This window comes from Vitis vinifera, chromosome 1 (assembly GCF_030704535.1).
Source record: "Vitis vinifera cultivar Pinot Noir 40024 chromosome 1, ASM3070453v1".
Taxonomy (NCBI): domain Eukaryota; kingdom Viridiplantae; phylum Streptophyta; class Magnoliopsida; order Vitales; family Vitaceae; genus Vitis; species Vitis vinifera.
The window spans coordinates 546,613-569,925 of NC_081805.1; the positions used below are offsets into that span (position 1 = coordinate 546,613).

A 23,313-nucleotide genomic window follows, 5' to 3' on the forward strand; every position below is an offset into this window, starting at 1 on the left:
TTTTGTGTGATAAAGAGCTTTTGAATAAAGATCACGTGAAATAAATCCAAAGCAGGAGCTTTCACTACAAGGAATATTGTCCGTACTTATCTACTAACTTCCTTTCCAATCCATAAGTTTTCACCAGCTTACTGTTTAGGGAGAAAGAAACCATTCATTTAATGAAGCAAACCTAATGGTCAAACAAACTGAATCCAAATGCTTGGAAAGCACCATTTCTCTGTTTCTGATAGCTTTTATGAAAAACCACCCACCACCTCAGGAGTCTGTCTCTCTGAATTTGAACAAGTATGATTCTGGGGATCCATTAATTCAATCTATTTTTTAGAACCCCTTTATTATCCTCAGTAATATACAAAGCTTTGCAGAGTGTGGGTAGGATAGATTCGATAGCTCTATGATGCTGGAGTTACAGCAGCTTTCTGAAGTAGCAGAAAAATTTTGTTAGTCCACTGCAAGCATGTTTAGCCACGAGGGAAGAAGTAAAAATGAAGTACTAAATTGGATTATTTGTTCTTCATCATATTTATTTGAGACCCATGAATATGTCTTATTTGGCAACGATTTTTCAAAAACAGTTTTCTATTTTTTAGATTAAAAAAAAATCATAAAAATATATTGGATAGTCTTTTAAAAATAAAAAAAAATAGAATATTTTAAAATAAAATATTTTAAAAATGAGACTTTGTCCATGCATTTCAAGCCTAATCTTTATTTCAAGGGAAGAGCTTGGTTCTTTATTTAAAGGGGAGAGACTCATGGGTAACAATAAGAGCAAACCATATTCTAGGAACATATGAAAATGGAAAGAGTGCAATTGATAGTGGTTTTTTTTAAAGGGTTATTTAGAGTCATTTAGTAATGATTTTATAAAGTGTTTTTAGTTTAAAGAGTATTCTCGAAAAAAAAAAAGTATTAAACAAAATTTAAGTAATATTTTTAAAATTTTTAAAAATTACTTATAATGTTTTTAAGAAAAATATTTGATAAGTGATTTTATAGAGAAAACACTTTCACTAAAAATATTTTGAATAAAAACGCTATTAGATGCACATTTAAAGCCCGTTTGATATTGATTTTAGGAAACATTTATAACATTTTTAACACTTGAAAAATTTTTATCATTCAAGTGTTAGAAAGTTTAAAAACGTTTTCTAAAATCACTATCAAACACACTATTAGTAGAAGTGTTTTCTTTAAAAGTGTTTCTGAAATACTTATTTATTAAGAATGTGTTTGGTAGTAATTTTAGAAAATATTTTTAATTCTTTTAATATTTAAAAGATAAAAAATTTTAAGTATTAAAATATTAAAAACATTTTTTAAAATTACTATCAAACGTACTCTTAAAACGTGCTTAATAACAATTCTATGAGGTATTTTTAGTACTTAAAAAGATTAAAATTCTCCATATTAAAAAGTCTAAAAACACTTTTTAAAATCATTATCAAACATCCTTTAAATATTTTGTAAAGAACTAATAAAAAAAAGGTATTTTCTAACTTTTTGTATGAACCCATAATTTTTCTTTAAAAATACCTTTTAAGGTAAAAGTGCTCAGCCATGTGATAAAATCTTACCCGTTTTTGCTCTTCAATGTTTGCCTTTATGAGGGAGTAAATGGCAACACCAGCAATGGCTATTGCAGTTCCAATCCCAGTCTGCCTAGAGATTTTGTTCCCTGCCAGATTTTGCAGCCATTAGAATACAAGAAAACAAGAGTTAGTTCAGTGAGGATGGCTGATAAATATTGAATCGAGGTCTGAAGTTTTTCTGATATGGAAATTTAGAGTTAGTTGGCGGCACAAATCATTTTGAGGGGAGGAATGAACCAATACCGAATATAACAATGGAGAATCCAATGACAAAAACTCGCTTCAACACATTTCCAACTGCATGTGTAAGCGGCGCAACCCGTTCCAAGGTGTTGGTAGCAAGCTGCAATTGGAAGCAAAAGAGTTAAAAGAACCAGAAAAATGCAAATTCAATACCTTATTAGTCTGATTCACACTATGTCACTATCAGACATGCGCATTTGGAGTCTAACACAACAGCTTGAAATTGACAAGGATGCATTTGAACCTTCGACACCACTTATTAGGTCAACAAAAGCTCTAATACCATTTATTCAATCGATAAAAGCTTCAATATTAACAAGTACATAAAGTTTTAACATGATTTGGTCTATCATATCTATCTTCACAAAAGAAATAGAACATTCATTATATAATAAAAAATATTGCAGATGATAAAACCATATACAATTATTGAGTCTCAAACTATCCCATATTTTCTACTTTTTGTATCTCTGCCTTAAGTTCTTTAATTCCATCGAATTTTATTAGGTGTCTCTCATTCTTTTTCATATTTTTATCTACTATGTATAGTCCTTATAAGTTTATCTCTTTCATAAACTTTACTCTTCATAACCTGAGATATTTACATAAATATTTATATCAACTTTCTTTATTTTATAAGAAATCTAATTACAATTACATACCAAAATATTTTATATAATATTTCTTCTATAAAAAAAAAAATATATTCTAAGTAATAATTGTGACACTTTCCAACTGCATTTAAAACATCATATAACAACATGGTTTATATGGTTCATATGCTTTTTGCTTATACAACAAATAAAGTCATTCGGTTATATCCTAACTTCGTTATCACGGTACTTGTCCGTAAATGTGACTCTAATAAAAAAATGTAACATCAAGCAGGGCCAAAATTTCTCACCACCCAACTTTCAAATGGTGCGAGTTATGTGACAGATCCTGGACGTATATGCCCTTTTATGGACTTCCATAAAGTTAAATTTTAATTACAAAGGAATCCCTGAAGTGACTTGGACAGAAAAAGACAAGGAGGCCTAGAAAAATCTTAAAATGTACTAGAAAAGCTAACAACTTACACTATAAAGATCAAGCAATAAGAAGCAGCTCCAACTATAGAATGTGATGTTCAATGAACTTTTTTTTTCCAGAGCTAAGAAGGGTAGCTATGGATGTGGCTTACCTGATTGTACAGATGGTAAAACATTCCAATCCAAAATAGATCAGACAAAAATTTGGTTAGACCGACTTTAGCAATTGCATCCCTGAAACCATACTGCATCAGCTGAGGCCCCTCAATCTGAAACCAAATAATCAGAATTTCGACCAAGAAACAAGAATTTCATAACTTCCATTCATCTCTGTGATAAGCAAACGTACCAGTACTGCCGGTGGGATGCAAAACAGGAGGGCGATTATTGAAGTGTATGCATATACATTTGTGCTGTCCATTCCCGTCTGTTAAAAAAAACACATGAATTAGTCCATTTTCAGCACAAAAAAGACTTCTTCTTGAGTGATGAGGCCATTCCCTTGTGTTTGTGTGTAGTTTATGTGCAGAGTTCAAGAGAGATTTATGAATATCAGCATGAATAAAGACTAACATATGACTTCATGCATGGATTAAGCTTCTTGAAGAGAAATGAGGAACATAATCAAGTAAGAAATGAAACGAAAACTTCGAATACAAGACACTTCCTGAAAGATCTTACCATTGCTTTCTTTGAATATATACTTCTGTAGGTAAATGCAATATTTGAAATCATTGCACTAATGAAGCCAGTCCAGTTAAAAGAAAGTTCAGTCAGAGATGCCATTGATACGCCTAAAATAGAAATCGAGCCGTTCAGTATTTCAGCGAACAAACTGAGACATAATTATGTGGCACATGTCGACAAAATCACCAAACAGTCTGCCATATTGGCATATTTATACATATACATGGCAGGTGGAGGACGTCTGATGTTCTTTTTACAGTTAAGGAAACCGAAAAAAAATCGAAGGAAGGGGACTAAAATTCAAGGAGTTACCAATAACAACAGGGGCCAATGACAGCCAGAGGGAAAAGGGAATTTGATGGCCTAAAACAAACTGAGAAGCAGCAGCATTGAAAAATGGCTCCAGGGCTGCAGAAGAAGCATCAAGAAATAGTTATGAGCAAGAAGCTATCATAATCTCAACTGTCACCCAACTTAACCAAACTCTTAAACTACCCATCCGAAACCAGGGCATATGCTTGTGCCACTCCATCTCGTTCATCACCTTTGATAGTGTGGGTAAATGACACAGCCACCGCTGCAAATGACACATTAGACATAACATGTCCAAGGGCATGGCAGAGTGCAACAGGAGTGAGGAGCAGCAGGAGCTCCTTATCCATCGGCTGGTTTCATAAAAACACAGTAAATTCAATTGAAATCCATAACATGCCTCAGGTAGACATCTATCAAATATGAAATACAGGACTCACAGCTCGTTTTGGTAAACCAACAGCCCAACTGACAAGACAGTAGGCCACGCCCACAAGGAGATGTATAAGAGAAACAAAGCTGCAATGGGGGAAAAGATGATCTAATTGTTAACGAGAATCGTATTTTCAAAACATGAATCTGTAAAAGGTTAAATTGACAAAGGTTTAGCAAAGATAACTTACTATGGGTATGGGAAATAATTATAAACCTTCTTGTTAAGTATGTTGAAAATTACATTCAAGAAGTACCTGCATAGATAAACTGGCTTCTGCTTAGAGCAACACAATGGAATAGTAATAGTTTCCTTTAACAATCCTTGGATCGGAAATGTGAGTGGATTGTGATTTTTTTTCAACTGGTATGAAGAATTTCAAGAACCCTTAATTGGGAAATTTCAGAATACATGAACATAGCCACTCATGAACAACAGCAGCATACCAAAAAATGAAGGAAAAAAGGCCGAGATTATTAACCATCTACATTGTATCAATCAAACGAGAAACAGGATGATTACCACAAGTCACAAATGGTATTGATCAATTAGTATGATCACGAATTCATTTCACAATCTCAAAATATGAAATCCAAAAGATTATTCATAAGGAACAATTCAGAGAATTGAATGAGTTCTATTGCGTATTAGTGAAAACATTCTCTCAAAGACTAATTTAAGTAAGTTCCAAAAAACCGCCATTATGGCAAACGGAAGTCTTTCAAATTTTACAGGGGAGTGATAAAAGGAAAGGAATCAGACAAGTGAGAAAAAGCCTACCACATAAAGAAAAAGAATCCGGTGACCAGGACGGGGAATTTCTCTGCAAAGCTCTTTGAAGGCTTTGTAACACTGCAGTTACACCATGAGTATCAGTTATCCAATTATAGCAGTTAATAATGCTGCGTTTGGTTGCTGAGAAAATGTAGGAAAAGCAAGCAACCCAGAATTTTGAATGAAATAAAAAAAAAGGAGAGATGAAGCCCAACCCATCGGCATCCGCAGCTGCAGCCGCCGGAACAGGAAGTTTTACTCCGGCGCCACCTTGCCGCCTCAGCAGAGGATCCCAACCAGCAAATTTCAAAGCATTGCCGGAGAATTGAACCGGAGCCGCAGACACTCGAATCTCCGGCAGCGCCGAGAAGGGACTCGCAGAAACAAGTGATGGAGTCCTGGGCAGTCCATAATTACGCGAAATTCTCTTCGCATTCAAGCCCAGAGAAGAAAACTGAGAGCAACGAACCGAAGCCGCCAGCGAAGCCATCCCAAACCAAACACAAAGAAAAAAGCCCCAAACTACGTCGCCCACCACCAACTGAAAACAATACAGAGCCTTTGAGCGTGCGGAGAATAAAAATCATCGAAAACGAAACTAAAACAAATGGGTGTCGATGAAATCAAGGAATCAAGAAAAAAAGCGGAGACATCGACATAGGAAGTGGTGGGGAAAAGCGCTGAAGACGATGTCGTCACTCTGTGACTGATGGAAATTCAAAAATGGGAAGGAGTGAGCGCTTGAAAAAGATGGACGGACACCTGCTGACCATCAGCAACAGAATAAAAAAGAAAAAAAAAGAAAAAAAAAAGTGGTGGAATCATGTGAAGAGTGATGAATTGAGGTAGTTGGTTGTTCTTCATTAACGGTGAGAGTTGCCTCCAAAAAGTCGTTGCCCAACTGTGCCTTTGGGACCTACCCACTTGTGTTGTGGCCACGTGGGTGTGACTCACTCTTCTAATAATTGGGCCTGAGTGACTCTTCGATGCTCCAATGGACCTTTTTCTCTCTCCCTCGTCTCCTCCCCTCCTATCATTCTTGGAATCCGCTAAAATAAGAATGCGGCTAGAATATGAAAAGAAATATATACATATAAATTATAACATGAAAATAAATCTGGCTTTGGAATCTCATCAAATACCTAAAAAAATTACACGAAATTAATAATATAATCAATAGATATTATATACTATAGTTTGTATGTATAATTTATTATCAATTTTTTAATTGGGAAGCTATGGATTGAATGGGTCTAGTTTGGTTTTATATTTAAAAATTGAAATTATTAAAAAAATTAGTGTCACGTCTTTATCTCGTGAGTATAGTTATTAACAAAAACTCATTGAATTTGTTGTTTGGGCTCAGAATAGAATAAATTAAAAGTTGCTCCTACCACCTGCCCCACAATAATTAAAATTTATTTTTGGAAATTATATTTAAAAACATGAATCTCTCAATTTTCACAAAACATATACAAATAATGTTGATAAACATGACACAAATCACATCTGAGCTATCACATGTGTCACATGTTTGTCCTTAATAATATGATATTTCTAGTTTTTATTATTAATGACTTTTAAGGCTTTGTCTACTCACGTTCAAAATTTAACACTTTACCATAAACTTATTAAAGACCCATATTTTACATTCAATTACAAACTTTTCATAAAAATTATAAAAGAGATCGGTTTTTTTTCTCTTTATTTTTGTTTGATTATTAGTATTAAAAAATTGGAAATAATTATAGAGGGAGGTAGACAAAATTGGAAATAATTAAAATTATTATTTTTTTGTTATTTTCTACCATATTTCCCTTTTGTTTCTTCATCATCTCCTATACGAAAATGGGGCCTTGACTTTATCATAGAATCCAATTCCTTGAAATTATTTGGTTAACAAATTACTATGATGATAGTAGATCCCAAAAAATGCTAAAAATAGGCTTTACTTTATATAAATAATACATATGGTCCCAACTTTATGATTTTCTCTTTATGTGCCTTCAATTATTGATGACTACTATAGTGATTATGACATTGATATTCTAAGAAGAATTGTTTGTTAACACTTTTTTATTTCATTTATAAGGGATTTTTTTTCTTTTAGTAAAATAAATAAGCATGTAATTAACTACTCTAACATTTTTCATATATTTTTAAAAATATTCCTTAAAAATATTATTTAGTTTTACATTTATAAAATTGGAATCAGATATCTAATTCTTAATAATATCCTATAATCAAGACAATTAATTGAATCCTGTAAAATCATTTCAACGAAGTTCATTGATATCATTTTTTTATAAAGCAAATCAACATCAATTCTTGAATAATTTACATCGCTTTTATTTTTATTGCGGCAAAAGATCCCATTTTTAAGTTAAAACTTCCATCATCTTTGGATAGAAATGAAAAGGTTGACTTGTATTTATTTATTTAAAAAATAAAGTTACTTGCTTCATTTTAAATAAATCTTTTTAACATGGTTTTAAATATTTTAGTATTTTTCTATTATTAATGTTTTTATTTCTAAAAGTTTTATTACCTTCATTTTTTAAATAGTATTAAAATTATAAAAATTATTACTATTTTTTTTAAATAGAAATTATGTGCAAATAGACACTAAAGGTTTTAAAAAATTGAGATATAAAAAAAATTAGTACAAAATATTTAAAAATTATTTTTTAAATATATAAGATAAATTTATATTTTTTTCGAAATTTTCTACTTTTATGTAAAAGTTTCTGATTAAAAAAAATTAATTTAAAAAATTTAAAATCCAAAAGAAGAAGAAATCTTGGTCCAGTCAAGGCAGTGGAGCTTAAATTTTGGGCTGGCTCAGCAATCCGTAACCCAACAACACAATCACATTTATTTTCTCTGATCATTTTTAGATCAAACGCTGAAACCCTAATATTCAAAATCGAGAAAACGTTCTCACTTGCAGATTCTCGAAGCGGTCCTCATGGACGGTACTGCCAAAGAAGAAGAACAAGACGGAATGTCCGTACACTCTCCGTGCAAAGCTCCCCCTTCTTCCACTTCTTCTCTTTCCAAGGCATCTCTAAATGTATGCATTCGTGTCTCAGTTTCTTTTCTTTCTTTCTTTCTTTATTTTTTTCTTTTTGGTGTGGGGGGGTGGGGTTCCTTAGGTTTTTTTTGTTGAATTAGGATGTCTCTTTGTTGTTAAACAGGAGCAATCTCAAGTTGATTTGGAACTCCGAATTCTTGAAGCTCTTGAAATTTATCCTCTTGTCAAGCTACAAGGCAAGTTCGTTTTCTTCATTTTCATTGTATGAACGTTGGATTAGCTAGTGATCCTTGTGGAAGGGATTTGAGAGTGGTGGTGAAGACAGGTTTGATCATGCCTGGTGATCTTAGGTTTCAATGCCGCATTGATTGAATCTTTGTCTTCATATTGTCTTGCTTGTTTTCGTAGTTAGTATATGGTGGTCTTTTGGTTTCTTTATTGGAAAGTTGCTATGTTGGAATGTTTGAGAGGTTTTCTTTGCTGCCATTTTTTTCATTTTTTTACTTTTGGTTTTGTGGAAGAAGAAAGGCGTTTGATTTGGTCCAAGGACTGGCTCTTGGAGTTAATAAGCAGTCAGATGGAGAAAGAAATTAATCGTCGATGTGAATTTACAAAGTAATTCTGAAGGATTTCACGCTTAGATGGTAATTAGTTGAATAAGAGATATGCTCGTTAATTGCAGAAACAGAGGGTAGATTTTTTTGATTGCTAATTTCACACCTTGGAATGTAAATATTTCCTTTGTGGGATTGTGTGGTCTGGAATATTGTAAGGGTGCCAGCATCTTATGCTAACAAACCAATATGTACTATAATAGCATCCATATACGTAACGAAATAGCTAAATTGAAGTGATAATGTGTTTCCTTCATTTATATCGTATGGGAAATGCATAATGTGACTAGTTCGTATTGTATCTTGTTCTTCAATTGAAAGGCCAGAAATTAGTTTACTCTCTTTTTCTCACAAGGGATAAGTGAACAAAGGGTGTCCATTAAATAATCAAATTAATGAGTGCCAATTGCTTAAGCAGCACATGTAGTTCCGTCACATTCTTGATGTTGAGAATTTCATATTATCAAAAGTGCTACTTGTGCCTGGATACAAAGATCCTATGAAGCTCCATTATACTCTATCTTCCTTGGTTGTTAATAGGGTTTTCCAATGCATAGGTGGAGGGTGAAGATGACAAGTGGTCAGTTTTGTTGTCTTAATAGAAAAATTGTGGAAACTGAAACCATTTTCTTGGAAACTATTTGTGATTGCAAACTGTTTCTCAAATAAGATTCTTATTCTTACTCTTCTTATTATTAGTTGGAAAAGCACCTTGTACCCAGGTTTTGGGTTTGATGTTGTCTATTAAATGTTCCGTAGTGATAAACACACAATATTTAGCTCAAGAATGTGCAGTTATGGTAAAAATCAAACAGCAGTATGAAGTAGAGAAAGTCAAGGATAAGAGTAACTTCTTTTTGGCAAAGGGGAATCGATGATCTCCTAATAGGCAAAGGGTTCACAAGGCATTGCTGGAGAAACAAAGAAACATGAAAAAGTGGAGAGGATGGGGAGAGATGGATGCTAAGACTGCTAGGATTATTTGTCGTAGCTGTTGGATGAATTCATTCATATTGTGATTAATAGAGAGAAAGTTGAAGTGACACGGAAGAACTAAAAAATTAATTATATGGTGAAGAATATTATGAACAAGTTCTGTGTGAAGAAACAACTGTATAATTTGTAGATGGAGGGAAATATGGAATTGCTGGTGCATTTCAATGCATCTAACATGTTAAGCACAAATTGTTAAATTTTGGAGTGAAAATTGAAGAGGAAAATGAGGTGATGCTTCTATTGTCATCACTTTTCGCATCTCATAGTCTCTAGTTACTACATTGTTGTATAAGAAGACTAGTATTTGAGGAGATGACTAGAGGCCTCATGTCAATGAGAAAAGGTGAAAGCTAGTCGTATGTTGGAAGCACATATTTCTTGGTTTTGAGGAAGGTATCAAGGGCGTAAAAGAAGGAACTCTTTAGCAGAGATGTTGCATCTGATGATGCCTTTATGTTATAAAAGGAATTAAAATGATGTGTCAATTGACAGCTACTGCTGCTGAAAGGAAGGTGCCAAGCACAATGCTAGATTTGACTCTGCCTTCTTTTGTTCAAGTAGGCAGTTTTGCTGGACTACATGTTAATATGGTTTTTGTGCATGATACCCATAATGATTTTATATTTCTGTGCTTGCACAAACAAGTGTTCTGGAAACCAGTGTCATGCAAAAATTACTGTTATCCGTAATCACAATGCAAATTTTTGTTGGTTTTGGGGGTAAAGATAAGTTGTAAGTTCTTGATTTTGTCATCCTTTCTTGCACTTTCCAGTTTTGGAAGAAAGTTCATAATGTCAGAGTCAGGACAGGTAGGGCTAATAATCCTTCTGGAAATGGTATAAAAATACAATGCAATAGTCCTCTTTAGTAGGATTTTGTTGTTCAGACTGCCTTTAAAATTTGATTGATGCTTGGTGTGGAAAGGTGATTAAAAATTTATTACTTTATAGAGCATGGTTAATGATAAATTGGTCCTTTTAATATCATTGAAAGTTATGTTCCACTTAGACAAATATTTTTCTAGCAATCCTTGAAGAACTTACATGTTGCTGATGATAGAACTCACACTTGTTACAAGTCATTTACCATTAAGCTGGGATTTTAAGGAAAAACTACCTCTGGTGGTCAATGCACTAAGCTAATAATAAGACAGATGAAGTATCAACTTCTAATTTCTTTCTTAATTATCAGTTTATTGATAAATGCAATAATTTAACCAATTGTTTTCCTGCAGGCATTCATCGTCACTTTATCCTCTATAGTCTAATGGAATTTATGCGAAGAAGGTTTGATCTTGCTCTTTGTTGCTTTTTACTCTCTATAGTTTTCCACCTTTTGAGTAAAGATTCTGGTATGGCTTTAACTCAAATCGTGTATTAACCATGTTACTAAACCTTAATCTGTATTACATACTCTTGCACATCACTGACATTCATGTCACAGCTTTGAACGGAACTTCACTTCTGAGGAGGTTTTGCAGTTGCTGGATCGTTTCTACAACTTAGAAATGCTGGTATCTATAATTACATTCATTGATATTATAATTAAAATTCATCAGTTATTATTACATTTATATATGTACAGTTTGGTCTTACTTGGAATTTGCCATGTTGAAAACCCCATGTTTGTATTGCATGGTTGACACACCTCCTCTACAAAATCATAGTCATAAGTTGATGAATGTCTTTGTGAACTAGTGGGTACAACATCTGTACCCATTAATTCAGAAAGTTCAGTTCAAATTGCAAATATACAAACAGCCCCACTGACTTAGGAAGACCCACAACACACTGAACAGGGGAGGGAGAGAACCAAATCTTATTTGCCATTGGACAACAGATGTTACTGCAGGTAGTTGACAACTCTGTTTTTCTTCTTTTTTTTCACATGAGTGGCACCTATCTGCCAAGGACAGTCCCTTTTTCTTAGCTGTTCCAAACCTGAGGAGCATTTCCTGGGTTCCCGCCTACCTAATGTTGTGTTCATAAGATTAATGTAGTCAGGTTGAAGAACTGCAGATCTAATTGTTCTTGAAATGGTGGATATGCTGATTGGTATCCTCTAGACATGTAAAAGAATTCCATTGATGGATTGGCAATGGAAGTTCTTCTAGTGGAAGGATTCTATATAGAGAAAGAAAGACTGAAACCAACTTGGATAAAATAATATAGTAAAAAGGATATTTAGCTCTTTTCACTGAAAATATGCATTCTGATATAGTGAAATCATAAAGCAGTATTTCTGTTGCTGATCTCAAATAAAATGGAATGAGACATTATTTGATGCGCTATTGATTCAAAACAAACTCTTCCACACAAAGAAAGGATTGGTTGATTGTCCGTTTTTACTTTGGGGATGTGTTTATGTATGTCAGATTGCTTTAGTTAGTTTATCCCATTTTTGAACTACTAAATGAGTAATTTCATTATTTATTTTCCGACTGAGTTTCAGAAACCAGATGATGAGGACTCGGAGTTCTTAAGTCAAGAGGAAGAATTTTGCTTGCCCCAAAGTTATTTTGCCAAAGAAGAATCGTAACTCACAAAATTTAGGTATTGCTTATGGCAGTCATTGGCACTATTATTGAGATTTGAGATTGTTTTACTGATGATTGTCACTCAAGTTGATGTTGGAAGGACCAAGAAGTGGGCAGTAGTTCCATGTCGATACCGTGTGAAATGTAACCATCACAGAGGCAATCTTGCTACCAAAGAGAGCCAAATGTGAGGGAGTGAATTCTTTTACTGATTTCATAATGAAGTTACTTTTGAAGATTTATATCTGTTTATAAGGCTTTGTAAATGATTATTTATCTAAGATATGGTTTTTTTGAAATACGATGCTAAGATCAGATTGTTCATTTTATTTTTATTATTATTATTTATCTAAAATGTGCTTAATATAAGAAAATGATTAAAAAATCATGAAAATATATTTTTGTTAAAAGATGTTATATTTCATGACTTTAAAAATGAGTCATTATTTACCATTTGATTTTCAGATAATTACTCAAGGCCACTTTGCATAGCATATCTGCAAGGGGCAGGTGCCTGACTTCAATCAGGAAGGCCATGAGAAGAGAGAAAGGCCTATTTAACAACATTACCAAAAACAATTCTTAAAAAAAAAAAAAAAAAAAAAAATTAATTAGTTTTCATTTATTTTTAGGAACAAAATTATATGTAAGAATTCAAATATAAAAAAAAAAAAAAAAAATTCTCAAATCTTGATTTATATACCTGACTCTGAAAGTATTATACAGCTATTCATTTTATGTTCTGGGAAACTGCATTGGAGTTCAAATAATGGATGCTAACAGAAACATAGTGACAGACAAAAAGTCATTACAATATTAAGAGTGCACAGAGATTATCCATTCTTTGGATAAGTAGTAGATTCTATGAAATAACATTTTACCAGAAGCAGAAGGCAAAAAGATTAAAACAAAAACAAAACATGAATCAAAAATAATGAAGCCTAGTCAACCCATATCATCTTCTCGCTTTGGCTGGGCCTGAAGATTAACAACATTCTCAAGTGTTTTACACAGCGCCATCTCCTTCCTTGGTGAGAAATCCTAGAATGAAAGATGAAAACGAAAATTTTGCTTTTGCAAAGCACTTTGATATCATATTGCCATTATGCAGAGCTTGAGAGTACTCTGTCAATGCTGCAAAAAGTTTGTCAGATTTTGATCAGCGACATAGGATTGGTCATTAGCTGGCTAATGGTGACCCCAAAAAATTATGTAAAAATGTGTACCTCAGTAGGTTCAGCAGCCTTGGGTTCTTCACCTTTGAAGTTGTCTTCACCTGCAATGGAGTATTTGTGTATGAGACATACAGAAGCCAAAACCAACAGAAACAACTCTATTATCTCATGAATGGAGAAGAATAATGTTATGGGTCCAAATTCTAAATGCTTTCTAAGCGTTTAAGAAAAATTGGGAACTCAACATGGTATCAGAGATCTGGTTAACTAGAGGTCTCGGGTTCAACTCTTGTCTAATGCCTACCATTGTCTATGGCTCCCATGTGTTCCTATGTACCATATTTTCGAAATGTAGATTTGCTTTAGTTTTTGGCCATACAGTACCTCCATCTTCAGGCAAATCAGAGGTCCAGAGAGTGAGGTTGTCTCTCAACAGCTGCATAATCAGAGTGCTGTCCTTGTATGACTCCTCGCTCAAGGTGTCCAATTCTGCAATTGCCTCATCAAAAGCTTGCTTAGCCAAATGGCAGGCCCTGTAAAAGTTTCATTTCTCAAATCAGGCCATAACAATCTTTTAAAAGGCTTGAACAGTCTATGCTATGCTTGAAACATATGCATTACCTTTCAGGAGAATTCATTATCTCATAGTAGAAGACAGAGAAGTTGAGAGCAAGGCCAAGACGGATTGGGTGGGTTGAAGGGAGGTCAGTGTTAGCAGTGCTGGAGGCAGCCTAACAAATAGCAAAGAAAGGGTATATCAAGTGATCGAATTAGAAAATGTTACATAAATACGAACATTGACTCTATGTGTTTGTTAAGAGATGTCACAAGAAGTGAACATGCCTCGTAGCCCTTCAGTGACTGCTCAGAGGCCTCTTTCCTTTCCTGGTCAGTCTTGAACTCAGCCAGATACCGGTAGTAGTCACCTTTCCTGAATTCATTCATACCAAAACACCAGGAAAGATAAACTTAAAACCCCATATAAAAGTTTAGTTTCAAATGTACATATGTAAATATATTGCACAGCCTCCATGTGAATGAGTTCTTCTCATATAAAAAAACAAATTAATGTTATAATGTGTGTATATATGTATAGGGAGAGAAGACAGGGAAAACACAAAGTCAATCTTATTAACTCGAAAAAGAATGAGAGAGATATGTAAAGTAACTGAGTGAAATGTTTGACCTATCTCATATGGGCCATGGAATGAATCAAAAGCACAATCCCTGTCCCCTCACATGGGCACCAGTTGTATGAAGAAGGAAAAGTAACTCATCATATCAGAACATAATTATTCTCTGGTATGATGCTCTTTGGAATATATTCAGCATGATTGAACAACAAGAATATAGTCTAGCGGCAACATGACTCACATCTTGTAATAGAACACAGTGGCTTCCCCCGAGCCAGAAGAGGGGATCAGGTGTTTGTCTATGATTGTCAGAATGTCACCACAAATCTTGGAGAGCTCCTCCTCAACCTTCTGGCGGTAACCCTTAATCAGTTTAACATTCTGCTCGTTTCCCTTTGACTCTTCTTTCTGCTCAATCGAAGACATAATGCGCCAAGAAGCACGTCGAGCGCCTATAACATTTTTGTACCCCACAGAGAGGAGGTTCCTCTCCTCCACAGTTAGCTCAAGGTCGAGTTTTGCCACTGTTTTCATACACTCCACCATTTCTGTGTCGCAAACAAAACATCAAATCAGAAGGAGATCTCAATTACAATATAGTAAGCAGATAATTTCCAAATAGGTGCCTTCTATATGAGGCATAGACAGAGTTCTCTACTTGATTCTAAGAGTACATTTATCATTATCACTATTCTCTAAAAATTAGGAAATGCGAATGGTTTCATACTCTCTGGAAATTACATGTTAACGTATATTATGAACATTTAAGCAATAACCTAGGGAGGCCATGAATGCATATAAATGAATCTCTACACACATCCAACCAAAAAAAAAAAGCCTAAAAATAAAGAGGGAAAACAACAATAAAATTACAAGAAGATAACCAAAATAATAAGGGAGGGAAATGCAATCCCAATTTGGGGCCCTCCTCAATGATAAAAAGGCACTCTATTACCTTTTCGGGTATAACTCACGCTGTCCCAGTATTTAAGTGGTATAAGGTAGGTGACATTCCTCTGAATTCACAATACACCCATCCAAAAACAACATAATATGACTATTTCCTTAAATGGATATCCTAAACAAAAAATAAAAATAAAAATTGATGATCCTTCTTTTTTGGATTTCTCATTATGATGCTTTTTCCAAAGCTTGATTCCCATTAATGGGACATCTATGATCTTCTCCAACAACCAAATTAACACATACAAAAATTGATGAAATCAAAGACCACATGCGTAGATGACAAGGGATCCATTCAATTGAACACAACAACCAAATATGCCTCTTAACAACATTGGAAACTTGAACACAACATCCAAATGTGCCTCTTAACAATATTGGAAACCCAGGGCGAATATGCTCAGCCACATTCCCAAACAACCAAACACAATGAAATCAAACAAGTCAAGAAACTAAATGATTAGACCAACCCTAATACCCAGAAGAAACAATTGCATGAGAAAGGGTAGGAGATCAACTCCATTTCATAGAATTCTAACATTTCAACCCATGCCCATCTGCAACCAATCCATTACTTCTCTTTGGCACAAAGGCAGATTGTAAATCACCACCTAAGAGTCTAAGACCCATTTCTGGCTGGAAATATATATATTCACCCACAAAAACCAACACAAAACTTCATAAAACCGCATCCATTCATGAATTCCCCAAAAACCCAGATCCGAAGCAATAAAAAACGACAAGAAAAACAACCCAAAATTAAAGGAAAAGAAAAAAAAGAAAACCTTCATAGCGCTCAGCCTGTTCGGCGAGCTTGGCCATGTAAACCTGAGTCTCTCTTTCCTTCTCGGTCGACATTGTTGCAAGAAAGAGAGACAAACCCACAACACCAGAGACTTTTTTGGAGGGATGGAGGGAAAAACGAAGAAAAATAGAGAGAAAATAGGGGAGTTGTGGTAGGAAGAAAGGGTATTTATATATACATATATAGAGAGAAGGGGGAAGTTCAAAAGGTCAAAGGCAAGTGGGGAGGAAGGAAGATCGGATCTAGACCGTTAGTTGGGGAAGAGAGTTTTCAAACTTATCCGCCATATTCGGATTTGATCGGATTTCTTCAATTCTCTCTTCCCTTCCCCCCCTTCACCAGATGCTCTCACGTGCTACGGTCCTAAAATTTCATATTTTTAAAATATGTAATTAAATAAAAAATTTATTACCTTTTTTTTTTTAAATTGAAAAATGTGAATTCCATTTTTGAGGATTTTATCAAATATGACCTTCTATCAATTTTAAAAAGCTCCAAATAATAGTATGTTAGAAGTTAAAAAAAAATATTTATTTTTGATAAATTCCCATTAAAGTTATTGTTTTATTTTTATCTCCAAATTAATAAATTAAAATTAATTATATAATTTTATGGTTGAAATGGTTAGAGTTACCAAGGAAGGGGAATTTTCATGTTCAATAAATAATATAAATATTTTTTTTTGTAGTTTTGTATATTAATTACAATATTAGTAATTGTTGATATGATTTATATTTTAATTAGTTTTTTTCTATCTTAATAATTTTTTATAATTTAATTATATTATTGGTAGTTTAATGATCTTCTTAGTTTAGTAATCTCCAAATGAGATTGAAGACAACATCATTCTTGGCTCCAAAAGGAAAAAAAAAAAAAGGAAAATTTTATATTTATTGTTATTAATTATTGAGTTTAATTGATATTTAATTATTGAGAAATAATAAATGAACAAAAAGATTTAAGGATGCGTTTGGGAATGATATTTCTAATAATGTTTTTAAATTTTGACTTTTATGATGGTATTTTTATCAAAAATACATTTATAAAGAACTAATTAATGTTTTGATATAAATATGAGAAAAAAATTTATCTTGTGTTTTTCAAAATTTTTAAAAAATTTCAAACTGACAAGATTTGTACTTGCTTTTTCATAAAAATTTCTATACTTTATATGTGGCTATTTTTAAAAATAAAAATAAAAAATATATCCAAACATGGCCTAACAATCTATAGAATTTTAATGGTAAGATTTTGAGGGTGGCTCTCTTGGTGATCATTATCATTCTTTTTGACCATATGATGATGATGATGAGACACACAATTTAATAATGGAGTCTGATAAGTGTGGTTGATGGAAAAGGCCCTACAAGAGGGCCAATTTGCCTTCTATTATATGCTGTCTTTATTTATTTACACTTGAATGCATATGGGCAGCAATTATATAAAGCTAGAATATAGCATTGGGCTAGCTTTTGTTAGAAGATTAGAATCAATTCCAAAGAATTTTCCTAATTGTTATTTGTTAGAGTCAAAAGGATTCAACCATCTCATTTGAAAAATTAATAAGTTTTGATTTTGCATTCCAATAATTCCTACCCTATCAATTCTTAAATCGGGTTTTGATTATTTCATTTAAAAATTAATTGTTATGGGAGGATAGAAGACAATTTTCTTACTTAGTGTATCACGAAAACTAATATGAAATTTATTTTTATTAATGACAATGATTTTGAAATACATTACTAACACACTTTTCTATTGTGCAATTGAATAAAAATACCTTAACACTTTTGTTTTATGTTGGAATATATTTTCAAATGTTATAAACTACCACCCGGTTAAGAAAGAATAATTTAATATTTTTTTTAAAAAATTGCTTCTCATATATATTTAAGATCTTCTTACATAATCTTACTTAACTCCTTATAAAATTTAAATTAAAAAAAAAATTGTAAGATATGGAATAATTTTGGATTTGGGTACTTGAAAAAAAACATAAATAAATATGATAAAATAAATAAATAAATAAATAAGATCAAAATACAAAGAAATAACATTAAAACATAAATGAATAATAATAAAAAAAAATGGAAAATTTTAGCCTCCAATGAGTTGCAACCGTTGGATCGAAGACTTTGAATGTCAACCCTTGGATTATTTTCATGGCATGGGACCGTTTGGTAACCCATAGGATGAGTTTTTTTTTTTTAATTTACCTAACCTTGGCACGTGCCTTATAACTATTGGTCTAATTTTGTGGGTATGATACCGTGCCTCCGATTGGGAAGGGATTCCGGTATATAGCGATGGATTGTTCTTTGGTACCACTCTTTATTTTGGGTACCTACCCACATTTGACCCAATAATAAAATAACATGTGTAAAATACATATCATTAAAAAATTTATAAAAACTTATCAAATCGGTAAAGATGACTTGTTGATGAGAAATAATCACATGCATTTCATACATATCTAAATATTACAATTTTTTTATAATTTATTATTGAATATCAAATATAATTTGTTTTTTAATGAATTACCTAACTCTATCTAAAAAAGAAAATCTTACCAACTACTCTTATACTCTCATTATTCATATATATAAAAAAAAAAGGATAGTAATTTAATATAAAAATTAAATAATTTCAACTACCAAATTACAAAATATGTAAGATGTATTTTGATGAATCAAATTTCAATATCAAGTTTAAAACTTTTTGAGAGAGAAAATTTAAAATTTGTATTATGTGAAAAAGATGAAGGATTTCAAGTGATTACAAATATCAAAGGTAATATTTGATTTTTTTTTTATCCAAATATAATTGTTGTAGGAAGAAATGTGATGTTAAATAATGATTTTAGAATTTTATATGAGTTTATTATAAAATTTTGTTATCAAATTGTTATTAATATTTTTATATAATTTTTTTTTTGTTCATAGATGAAATTTGAAGATGAAGTTTTATATGTCTTGAAAAAGACATTATACGAAATATGTCAAGTGATTACAAGTGTTAAAAGGTAACATTTGATTTTTTTTTTTTTTTCCATTTACACATAACTGTTGTAGGTAGAAATGTCATGTTAAATGACATTTAAATATGTAATGATTTATAACATCTAGATTTTTTAATTTTTTTTCTAAGTTATTATTAATCAAATTGAGAGCATTTAGTCATTTGTTATGAAATTGTCATCAGTATTTTTATATTATTATTTTGTGTATTCGTAGACTAAATTCGAAGATGAAGTTTTATATATTGAAATGAGGTATGAAAATTGTGAGAGGGAGCACGAACTTTGTAAGATAGGATACGAATTTTCTAAGAGAGGGTACGAACTTTGTGAGAAATGGTACAAATTTTATGAGAAATTGTACGAATTTTATAAGAAATTGTACAAACTTTGTGATAGTGGGTACGAACTTTGTGAAAAAAAAGTACGAACTTTATAAGAAAGGGTACAAACTTTGTAAGAAAGTGTATGAACTTTGTAATAGAGGGTATGAACTTTGTAAGAAAGTGTATGAACTTTGTGAGAGATGGTACGAACTTTGTAATAGAGGGTACGAACTTTGTGAGACATGGTACGAACTTTGTGAGAGTGTGTACGAACTTTGTAAGAAATTGTACAAACTTTGTGAGAGAGGGTACGAACTTTGTAAGAATGGGTACGAACTTGGTAAGAGATGGTACGAACTTGGTAAGAGATGGTACGAACTTGGTAAGAGAAGGTATGAACTTTGTAAGATATGGTACGAACTTTGTAAGAGATTGTACGAACTTTGTGATAAATGGTACGAACTTTGTGATAGAGGGTATGAACTTTGTGAGAAATAGTACGAACTTTGTGAATGAGGGTACGAACTTCGTGAAGGAGGGTACGAACTTCCATCATTTCTTTAAGAGTAATTTTTTTAATTTCTTTTAAGAGTAATTTCCATTATTTCTAAGCTTAATTAGTATCAATAAATAATATTATTGTATTTCCATGTGGAAAAAATTTTGAAAAGTTTGAAATTTTGTACAATTTTTTAGGGTAAAGAGAATGTGCGAAGGGTGCTAAGAATGTGAGGATTCCTCACATTTTTTGTACCATTCCTCACATTATTCGTACCTTCTATAATTACTTAGTGTTTTAATTTTTTAATTTTCTTTAAAATAATTTTCATCATTTCATTAGTTGATAAACAATATTATTTATATTTTTAAGTGGAAAAAAATCAAAAAAATCGAAAAATTGTTAAATTTCAAGATATGGGAATGTGAGGTAAGGTATCAAGAATGTGAGGATTTCTCATAATCTTCATACCTTTTCTCACATTTTTCATATCCTCTCTAATTTTTTAGTGTTTTAATTTTCTAATTTTTTTAGGATAATTTACATTATTTCCTATTTTAATTTTTTTTAATTCTTATTTTTTTTAACAATTCTATCAATAATAACTCAAAATAATATTATTAAACTATTTTATTGTTATTTCAAGTTAAAAAGTAAATCTGAAAATTTAAAAATATAAATAATTTAGGATACGAAAAATATGAGAATCGTATGAAAAATATGATAAATACATGTTTGGTACTTTCATCACATTTTTCATATTGATTTTTAGTTTAAAAATTTTTTAAATTACAAATTTATTTTCGAAAATACTATCATTAGTAACTTAAAAGAGTAATATTACCATATTCATTTTTAGGTTGAATTTAAATGTTTAATAATTTGTTAAAAATAAAATAATGTAATTATGATATATGATTTTTTTTTTTTTTGTTAATAAATATGTTTTCAAATTTTATATCATTTTTATTTTCATTTTTTTCTAATTCTATTTTTATCTCATATTTATTTTATTTAAACCCAAAATTATTGAGAATGGAGGAAGAAATAAGGTCACAACCGGTTCTTCCCTTAACTAGTTAAGTGGAATTTTTATTTCAAATTTAAAATGGATGTCCGAAAAACTTTTTCGGTACCTACCGAAGAGGTACCCTAGAATTTTCATATAGCGATAGACTCATATTTCAGTGAGACTTAGGAGGGAAAAAATGAAACCGTAATTGTCCACGTTTTATTTTTCGATACCATTTTTTCCGATAGCGGGACCCACCAAGATGCCGCTTACTACATTAGCAGTAGCACTCTCCCAACAAAAAACCTAATGCACAAGTCATACTGAGATGTATCCGGTCCTAAAATTTGGTGGGTTTGGTAAATGAAGGAGGTTGTTGGAACCCATGTCAAGATGTAGGAGAAGATGCCTCTTACTTTTGGAAAAATGTAGGCATATGAAGCAGCTGAAGGAGGCTCATGCCCAGGTACTCACTTGCGGGCTTGGAACTGATAGCTTTGCCCTCAGCAGGCTCTTGGCCTTTTGCTCACACCCACTTCATGGGAGCCTCCCTCATGCCTGGAAACTATTTCAACAGATTCAACACCCCACCATCTGCATCTGCAACACAATGATCAAAGCTTTCGTACTCAAGGGCAAACTGATCAACACCATTCAGATTTACTCCCAGATGCTGGAAAATGGGCTGTACCCTGACAACTACACCCTTCCTTATGTGTTGAAGGCCTGTGCAGGGCTGCAGAGCTGTCATCTAGGAGAATCGGCTCATGGGCAGAGTGTGAAGCTGGGGTTTTGGTTTGATATTTTTGTGGGTAACACTTTGATTGCCATGTACTCATCATTTGGAAATGTGAGGGCAGCAAGATGCATATTTGATGAAATGCCTTGGCACACTGCTGTGTCATGGACAGTCATGATTTCTGGGTATGCAAAGGTGGGTGATGTTGAGACAGCAAGAATGCTTTTTGATGAAGCACCCATGAAGGATAGAGGAATATGGGGTTCAATCATATCTGGGTATGTGCAGAACAATTGTTTTAAGGAGGGTTTGCAGATGTTCCGTTTGATGCAGTCCACAGGGTTGGAGCCTGATGAGGCCATTCTTGTGAGCATTCTATGTGCTTGTGCCCATTTAGGAGCTATGGAAATTGGGGTTTGGGTCCATAGATATTTGGACCAATTGGGTCATCCACTGAGTGTGAGATTGAGCACTGGTCTGATAGACATGTATGCTAAATGTGGGAGTTTGGATATAGCCAAGAAACTGTTTGACGGAATGTCGCAAAGGGATACAATTTGTTGGAATGCCATGATTTCAGGGATGGCAATGAATGGAGATGGAGACAATGCACTTAGGCTGTTTTCAGAGATGGAGAAGGCTGGTGTCAAGCCTGATGATATCACCTTCATTGCCATTTTTACTGCTTGTAGTTATTCAGGCATGGCACATGAAGCTATAAGGCTGTTAAATAGCATGTGTACAGTATACAATATGGAGCCCAAGAGCGAGCATTATGGGTGTATAGTTGACCTTCTTGGCCGAGCTGGGCTCCTGAAAGAAGCCAAGGAACTCATCCTCAAAATGCCTAATTCAAGCAGCCCCACGGAGCAAGCCATAGCTTGGAGGGCATTACTGAGCGCTTGTTGTAGTCATGGGCAAACAGAAGTGGCTGAGGATGCAGCACAGAGACTCTTCCATTTAGAACATCACAGTGGGGCCTATGTTCTGCTTTCAAACTTATATGCAGCTGCAGGAAAACAGGACCATGTGAGAAGAATAAGGAAGATGATGGAAAACAGAGGAGTAGACAAGGCTCCAGGTTGCAGCTCAGTCAAGATCAATGGGGTTGTTCATGAGTTTATTGCAGGGGAAGAGACACATCTGCAGATGGAAGAAGTACATAGAGTTTTGGAGAAGATGAATAAGCAGATGGGTTATTCTGGGTTCAACCCATATCCGTTTGAAGTTGATGAGACATTATGTATCCAAGCTTGACAACCAGCCCTCTGGGTGTGGGAAGTCAGAAACAGCACAAGGTTTCACAACAGAAGCAAAACACAATGAATCTTGATATTTCATTCTCTCCTTCAAACCCTAAAAAGGTATTATATTATGGGTCTATGAACAG

General features: G+C 33.1%; 4 protein-coding genes across 9 annotated transcripts; 2 read left to right on the plus strand and 2 right to left on the minus strand.

The window, feature by feature from the left end:
• Window positions 1-18: 18 nt before the first annotated feature.
• Window positions 19-6,105, minus strand: LOC100259322 (triose phosphate/phosphate translocator, chloroplastic). Of its 5 annotated transcripts, none has more exons than XM_010651301.3 (13): window positions 5,733-5,922; window positions 5,291-5,616; window positions 5,082-5,153; window positions 4,492-4,557; window positions 4,309-4,387; window positions 4,101-4,221; window positions 3,869-3,964; window positions 3,551-3,663; window positions 3,219-3,296; window positions 3,022-3,138; window positions 1,839-1,938; window positions 1,581-1,681; window positions 19-422 (listed from the first exon to the last, which is right to left on the minus strand). In XM_010651301.3, the coding sequence occupies exons 2-13, from the start codon at window positions 5,563-5,565 to the stop codon at window positions 396-398; spliced, it is 1,245 nt and encodes a 414-aa protein (XP_010649603.1). In that variant the 5' UTR covers window positions 5,566-5,616; window positions 5,733-5,922; the 3' UTR covers window positions 19-395. The 5 variants fall into 5 exon arrangements, with proteins under 5 accessions (XP_010649603.1, XP_002267940.1, XP_019076270.2 ...); XM_002267904.5 differs by having other exon boundaries at window positions 5,727-5,922; XM_019220725.2 differs by lacking the exons at window positions 19-422; window positions 5,733-5,922 and adding an exon at window positions 5,996-6,105 and having other exon boundaries at window positions 639-1,681.
• A 1,768-nt stretch (window positions 6,106-7,873) lies between these two features.
• On the plus strand, window positions 7,874-12,565 carry LOC100853084 (uncharacterized). Of its 2 annotated transcripts, XM_003631113.4 has the most exons (6): window positions 7,874-8,148; window positions 8,273-8,345; window positions 10,954-11,005; window positions 11,163-11,232; window positions 12,171-12,271; window positions 12,356-12,565. In XM_003631113.4, exons 1-5 carry the CDS (start codon window positions 8,044-8,046, stop codon window positions 12,255-12,257), a joined length of 387 nt encoding a protein of 128 aa, XP_003631161.2. In that variant the 5' UTR covers window positions 7,874-8,043; the 3' UTR covers window positions 12,258-12,271; window positions 12,356-12,565. The 2 variants fall into 2 exon arrangements, with proteins under 2 accessions (XP_003631161.2, XP_010649585.1); XM_010651283.3 differs by having other exon boundaries at window positions 12,171-12,565.
• A 481-nt stretch (window positions 12,566-13,046) lies between these two features.
• Window positions 13,047-16,695, minus strand: LOC100254211 (14-3-3-like protein GF14 iota). The gene is made up of 7 exons (XM_002269064.5): window positions 16,312-16,695; window positions 14,805-15,111; window positions 14,274-14,361; window positions 14,052-14,161; window positions 13,815-13,963; window positions 13,482-13,531; window positions 13,047-13,389 (listed from the first exon to the last, which is right to left on the minus strand). The coding sequence occupies exons 1-7, from the start codon at window positions 16,382-16,384 to the stop codon at window positions 13,384-13,386; spliced, it is 783 nt and encodes a 260-aa protein (XP_002269100.1). The 5' UTR covers window positions 16,385-16,695; the 3' UTR covers window positions 13,047-13,383.
• A 4,645-nt stretch (window positions 16,696-21,340) lies between these two features.
• LOC100244013 (pentatricopeptide repeat-containing protein At5g66520) lies at window positions 21,341-23,266 on the plus strand. The gene has a single exon (XM_002274316.4). It carries the CDS (start codon window positions 21,570-21,572, stop codon window positions 23,178-23,180), a length of 1,611 nt encoding a protein of 536 aa, XP_002274352.1. The 5' UTR covers window positions 21,341-21,569; the 3' UTR covers window positions 23,181-23,266.
• The last annotated feature ends 47 nt before the right edge of the window (window positions 23,267-23,313 follow it).

Excerpts from the sequence above, each read along its gene's own strand:
- LOC100259322 (XM_019220725.2), bottom strand. The coding sequence starts at position 5,565 with ATGGCTTCGCTGGCGGCTTCGGTTCGTTGCTCTCAGTTTTCTTCTCTG. Across the intron at positions 4,222-4,308 it reads TTGGTTTACCAAAACGAGCT|CCGATGGATAAGGAGCTCCT; the intron begins GTGAGTCCTGTA and ends TTATGAAACCAG. Across the intron at positions 3,965-4,100 it reads ATTTACCCACACTATCAAAG|CCCTGGAGCCATTTTTCAAT; the intron begins GTGATGAACGAG and ends CTTCTTCTGCAG.
- LOC100254211 (XM_002269064.5), bottom strand. The coding sequence starts at position 16,384 with ATGTCGACCGAGAAGGAAAGAGAGACTCAGGTTTACATGGCCAAGCTC. Across the intron at positions 13,964-14,051 it reads ATAATGAATTCTCCTGAAAG|GGCCTGCCATTTGGCTAAGC; the intron begins GTAATGCATATG and ends AAACTTTTACAG. Across the intron at positions 13,532-13,814 it reads TGATTTGCCTGAAGATGGAG|GTGAAGACAACTTCAAAGGT; the intron begins GTACTGTATGGC and ends ACTCCATTGCAG.
- LOC100853084 (XM_010651283.3), top strand. The coding sequence starts at position 8,044 with ATGGACGGTACTGCCAAAGAAGAAGAACAAGACGGAATGTCCGTACAC. Across the intron at positions 11,006-11,162 it reads ATGGAATTTATGCGAAGAAG|CTTTGAACGGAACTTCACTT; the intron begins GTTTGATCTTGC and ends TTCATGTCACAG. Across the intron at positions 11,233-12,170 it reads TCTACAACTTAGAAATGCTG|AAACCAGATGATGAGGACTC; the intron begins GTATCTATAATT and ends ACTGAGTTTCAG.
- LOC100244013 (XM_002274316.4), top strand. The coding sequence starts at position 21,570 with ATGTCAAGATGTAGGAGAAGATGCCTCTTACTTTTGGAAAAATGTAGG.